This window comes from Myxine glutinosa, chromosome 4, assembly GCF_964187855.1.
Source record: "Myxine glutinosa chromosome 4, kmMyxGlut1.1, whole genome shotgun sequence".
Taxonomy (NCBI): domain Eukaryota; kingdom Metazoa; phylum Chordata; class Myxini; order Myxiniformes; family Myxinidae; genus Myxine; species Myxine glutinosa.
The window spans coordinates 207,117,982-207,123,981 of record NC_136264.1 but is presented as its reverse complement, the minus strand read 5'-3'; the positions used below and the strand labels follow the sequence as shown (position 1 = coordinate 207,123,981).

The 6,000-nt window shown below is 43.1% G+C and overlaps 1 protein-coding gene across 1 annotated transcript in view; it reads right to left on the bottom strand.

The window, feature by feature from the left end:
* Positions 1-2,380: 2,380 nt before the first annotated feature.
* Positions 2,381-6,000, bottom strand: part of LOC137425667 (tectonic-3) — an 85,394-nt gene continuing 81,774 nt past the window's right edge. The window contains exons 13-14 of the mRNA XM_068114313.2: positions 3,481-3,648; positions 2,381-3,254 (exon numbers count right to left, since the gene is read on the bottom strand). Of these exons, the coding sequence (XP_067970414.2) occupies positions 3,018-3,254; positions 3,481-3,648 (405 nt within the window). The 3' untranslated portion in view covers positions 2,381-3,017. The remainder of the gene's footprint in view (positions 3,255-3,480; positions 3,649-6,000) is intronic.

The following is a 6,000-nucleotide window of genomic DNA, read 5'->3' as shown; positions in this document are numbered from 1 at the left end:
GTGGACTTCTTTGCAAACGAAGAGCTGATTCTTCACATATATACATATATATATATACATATATATATATATATATACATATATATATATACATATATATATATATATATACATATATATATATATATATATATATATATATATATATATATATATATATATATATATATATATATATATAGTTTGGTGTTTGCTTAATGGTTAGGGTGCTGGCTTGGGATCCTTGGATACTGAGCTTTAATCCCAGTCGATCGTTGAATTAACGCCAGGGGGTTTGACTCAGCCTGTCATCCTCGCAGGGTCGGCAAATTGAGTACCAGCTTGCTGGGATGAATGAGCCATTTGGGTATCCTGCTTCGGAGTGTCGACCCGTCCAGGATTGTGCCGAATAGCCAAGGAAACTGCTTCGGCAGCCCGATGCATCCTCACGGTGCGAAAAAGGAATGGTCATCATCATGTATATGCACTGTTTATGTATAAAGTAGGAAGAGGATGTGCAAGCGCAGTACTCTTTGAAGCTGCAGATTAAATTTTCTGCAGAATTTTCTACACACTGAAAATTAGGATGCACCCTCGGATGGACGTTAAACTGGGCATCTGTCTGCCGCCGTTAGTTAGTGGACGTTATTGATCCCACTGTGCAGTTCACGAAGAGTAGGCAAGTTATCGCTCGCCCCCTAAATAAGTTACAAATCCTTGGCGTAGCTACTGCTAGAAAGGCAATGGCAAACCACCCAGCATAACGCTTGCCAAGAAAATGCTTCATCAGTACTGGACTGGACCTGCCTTTGGGTAGAACACAAGAATACAAATATACAATGAAAATGACAGGCTGAGTCAACCCCCCTGGCGTTAATTCAGCGATCGCCCGGGATTCGAACTCAGGATCCTAGGATCCCAAAGCGGCACCCTAACCGCAAAGCCAACACCAGGCTCTGTGTACAATGAAAATACAATAAACATTGTACAGGTGTCCCATGAGTCCCTTTACTTCGGAACCTTTTCCTACTAGAATATGGTGAGCAGAATAAATTCACATACAATGACTTATTTATCTTATATTTACACTTGTTTTCACAAATATTTTTGAAGGAGGGTTCCTGTGAAATCTGGCTTGAAAGTCATTAAATAAGTGGTTTCAAAGGGGTTTTCTGGTGTGGTCACGTTCATGCACCAAATACTTATCACTAAACACTCTTCGCATGTAAGGGACTCTGGTCACTCGTATCTTGCAGCATCTTTAAATAAAAAAATCCCTTACCCACTTCACCTGGATAAAAAAAAACCTGTTAATTTGGGAGTAAAGGGACTTCCTGTATAAGCAAAGATTCAGTGAATGTCTGATGGATGCAAAACAAGCACGCATCCAGGAAATTGGGGGAAGGAAGTGGAAGTGGCCATCATATGATGATACTTAAACATACTTAAGCCTCCTAGTGGACACCATTATCATACTAAAATACGCCATTTCGTGTCTGTCTGTCCGTCTGTCTGATGAATTTTTGATGCCAATACATTCCATCCTTACTTATCCAATCTCAACCAAACTTGACAGGATGACGAAGGGTTACATAATGACGGTTGTAGCGCATTCGTTTGCCCCCCCTGAGCAGGTTTTCCCCACCATTGCCGTCAATGGGGTTGCATATTGAGGTGTATATCAATGTTAAGTTAGCTTGATCGTAGCATGAAGATTTATCGTGGCGTTTTTCCAAAGACGCTTTTAATAACAAGATTAATGATAATCGCATATTGTTAATGTTATTACAAAACAATATTAATACTAATAATGTCCCACTTCCCCAAGGCGTTTTTCCTGCAGTGATAACGTGTATAAATAGCTTATAGTTATAATGGCGTTTCCATGGGACTGGCTTCCTGGCTTCTACAGGAAGTAAACATATTATAAACGACAAACACGTATGATTAGCTTTTTAAACAGTCGCTAATGCTCTTCATAACACTAAATGAAGAAATTTGGAGGAATCCCAACATTAGTGAAGTAAGGTTTACTTACAGAACTGAGCGAGATCTACTGTACTCTATGTAACCCACAAAAGTTGGGTTAATAACATGGCCCTTTCTGCCGCTACCGTGGCATGTTTCTTCGCGAACTTTTGAAACTCGCTCCTGCTGTTTAATACGAAACTGAAAGGGAGGAAGACCGGGGTGTGCTCATTCACCAAGCAGCTAGCTAGCGCTTGCCAAGCCAGCTTCTCAGAGCAGAGAAGATCACATGTAATCATCAAGGATCCCGGAACCCAAGTTACTACGCACAGATGATCTGAATTAGAGGATATGGAATCTTAAAGTTAGTCTTCAAAACAAAGTGCATTTCAGAAAGGTGGCCTCTCGGGAGGCATGCTTGTGTATTCAGAAGTGAAATGTTGGCCTGGAACATTTATTTGTAAATTGTCTCCGATGCATGCAATGGGTGCTTTTGAGATCGGCGGACGATGTTAACAAAATAAAGGTGAATGTTGAGTTCTTGGCAAACAAAGGAAGGAAACGAATCTGTCTGTTCCTACTCGGATCATTATGGCATTTCAAAACTTGTTAGGATCTGGAATCTTAATCTCTATACATTCAAGGTGAAGTAGAATTGGGAGAGGACGTCACCATTCGGAAACATTCTGGTTTGTGTGTTTTGTTATTGGAAAGTTTTGCATGCATGTGTAATTATTTATTTAGTTATTAACTGTTTGGCCTTGTGCACTGTAGTAATGTAATAATTGGCTGTTGCGACTTGTGAAGAGAAAGTGTGAGGCTGGGAAGGGGGGAGCGGGGGGGTTAATGTAATTCCTCAAAGTGTGAAGGGGTGCGAATCACACCGTCTTGCAGAATGGGTGGAGGAGCTATAGCTCCATAAGTCTTAATGGTGCGCAGTATTTGTGTCTGGTGCAAATGCAACCCTAATATGCAACATCTATGTAAAAACTTGGTTAATCAGACTCACAAAGGGGCCAATCGTAACTACCGATCACTCCATCTATTTATTTCACTTTTAAGACCGAGCATCACCCCCTTCTATGGGTGACCATGACATACAGGAAGATGGCCAGGACCACCACACTCCGGCTCCCCATCTGCTTCTCAGCCCAACTCTGCATGAATGGAAAGAAGAGGTCAGAGGGCAGGCGGACGTCCAGTTGAGGGGCAACCCTGTAGGCAGGAGCAGCCTGCCGGGCAATCTCAATAAAGGTCACGGTAGTTGTGACAAGAAGTGGCTGCCAACTGGTATTGAGCGCAATGCACTGTGGGGCGGGAGCAAGGAGGAGATATCATTTGCTGTCGGCATGCTTTCCCACAGTTCCAGCATGACAGATATTCACAGTTAGAATTAAAAGCCAAATTTGAATTCGGATCCACCAGATCAAAGGAAATGAAGAAAAAGTTGCGTCCGAAATGTGTGCTGCGAACGCGAGGTGACAACTGGTAGTTTCAGGTAAAAAAAGGAAATCCCAAATGTGTGAGCCTCACCTCCGATGGGCCATGGTGTACAGATGCTTCCAGGAGCTTAAGCTGAGGGTTACCCAGTGATCCGACTCGATCCCACAGCAAGCGCAGGTCAGCCGTGAGTGGAAGAATGCAGCCGGTTTTATCACATTTACCGACAGCGGAAGCTTCAGCTCGAGCATAACATTCCACCTGTGACAGAAAATGTTCAACATTCAAAGAAAGTTGCAAGAATATATAAATAGGACTATGCAGGGGAAAAAAAGAGGAACAGTTGTCTGTGGCAGTCGCAACGCATCAGCACATTTGGCAGGCGGAGAGAAGGTAATGAGTCTCGAAACAAAGCAGAATTTGTCTGGTGAAAGAAGGTGAAATTCGGACAAAGTTGCCTTGTGCTGACACAGGTAAGTTCGGAAGATGATGTGAAATTAGACACGGATTTGTTATTAGTGTGTGCGATACTCAGCAGAGTGTCTGATACTCAACAGTGTGTCCGATACTCAACAGTGTATCTGATACTCAGCAATGTGTCTGATACTCAAGAGTGTGTCTGATACTCAAGTGTGTGTCTGATACTCAACAGTGTGTCTGATACTCAACAGTGTGTCTGATACTCAGCAGTGTGTCTGATACTCAACAGTGTGTCTGATACTCAAGTGTGTCTGATACTCAACAGTGTGTCTGATACTCAAGTGTGTCTGATACTCAACAGTGTGTCCGATACTCAACAGTGTATCTGATACTCAGCAATGTGTCTGATACTCAAGAGTGTGTCTGATACTCAAGTGTGTCTGATACTCAACAGTGTGTCTGATACTCAACAGTGTGTCTGATACTCAACAGTGTGTCTGATACTCAACAGTGTGTCTGATACTCAACAGTGTGTCCGATACTCAGCAGTGTGTCTGATACTCAACAGTGTGTCTGATACTCAACAGTGTGTCTGATACTCAACAGTGTGTCCGATACTCAGCAGTGTGTCCGATACTCAACAGTGTGTCTGATACTCAAGTGTGTCTGATACTCAGCAGTGTATCCGATACTCAGCAATGTGTCCGATACTCAGCAGAGTGTCTGATACTCAAGAGTGTGTCTGATACTCAAGTGTGTCTGATACTCAGCAGTGTGTCTGATACTCAACAGTGTGTCCGATACTCAGCAGTGTGTCTGATACTCAGCAGTGTGTCCGATACTCAGCAGTGTGTCCGATACTCAGCAGTGTGTCCGATACTCAGCAGTGTGTCCGATACTCAGCAGTGTGTCCGATACTCAGCAGTGTGTCCGATACTCAGCAGTGTGTCTGATACTCAGCAGTGTGTCTGATACTCAGCAGTGTGTCTGATACTCAGCAGTGTGTCTGATACTCAGCAGTGTGTCTGATGACTGGAGAGGATAAAAAGGTCATGTAATGCCTTACGGTGCCAGGGTGGACAACACCGAGACATGCTTGATGTTGTACCAAGATTTATTTATTTTTAATTAATTATAATTTTTACCTTATCTCAACTCTGACTTGACAAAACCAATCTTTGACTGAAGGTAAAGCAGGTGGCAAGCAGGTGACAAGCAGGTGCAAATGAGCGGATGGTGAAGGTTGCTGCTCGGCTGAGGATGGCCAGGACCGAGAGACATTGTGAATCTGTCGATCATCATCGAATAAACTGCTCCGAGGACATAAATAAAATGTTCCTGGCTCCGTCGAGCTCCGCGCCCCATTCTGCGCTTGCTGATTAATTAATACCGCAGGTTGAGAAACTGGAGGTGGGATTAAGGCCAGTTGGGGGTTCCATAAATAAATGGGTAGGTGTGTTGAGAGGGTGTTGGGTGTTAAACAAGGAGTGTGCAGGTGGAAAATAAATAAATAAATAACCTCCAAACTCGATCCCAGTAGGTGAAGGTTGAATTAGTCTGTTCAGTATTCTCATCTGAACTTCTGACTAAAGATGTGAGTAACCCGGGTTCACATCGCACACATCACATGTTTGTCCACCTTGTCCACCAATGTCTTGTTATTAGCGTTAAGTTTACTGATGTCTACTCGACTTAGTCCTGTGTGTGATTTAAGAGCAAGTTACTCTGAGTCTTCGATGAGAATAAAAAACAACAACCTTGTTATGGTGAGGGAGGAAAATCCATTAAAAACGTTACGGGACAAGTACAAAGAGGCAGACAAAATGTAAAACTAGAGATGGCTCAGATAGGCAATAAACAGAGAGAGAGAGAGAGAGTGTGTGTGTGTGTCGTTGTTTGTGTGTGTGTGTGTGTGTGTGTGTGTGTGTGTGTGTGTGTGTGTGTGTCGTTGTTTGTGTGTGTGTGTGTCGTTGTTTGTGTGTGTGTGTGTGTCGTTGTTTGTGTGTGTGTGTGTGTGTGTGTGTGTGTGTCGTTGTTTGTGTGTGTGTGTGTGTGTGTGTGTGTGTGTGTGTCGTTGTTTGTGTGTGTGTGTGTCGTTGTTTGTGTGTGTGTGTGTGTGTGTGTGTGTCGTTGTTTGTGTGTGTGTGTGTGTGTGTCGTTGTTTGTGTTTGTGTGTGTGTGTGTGTGAGTGTG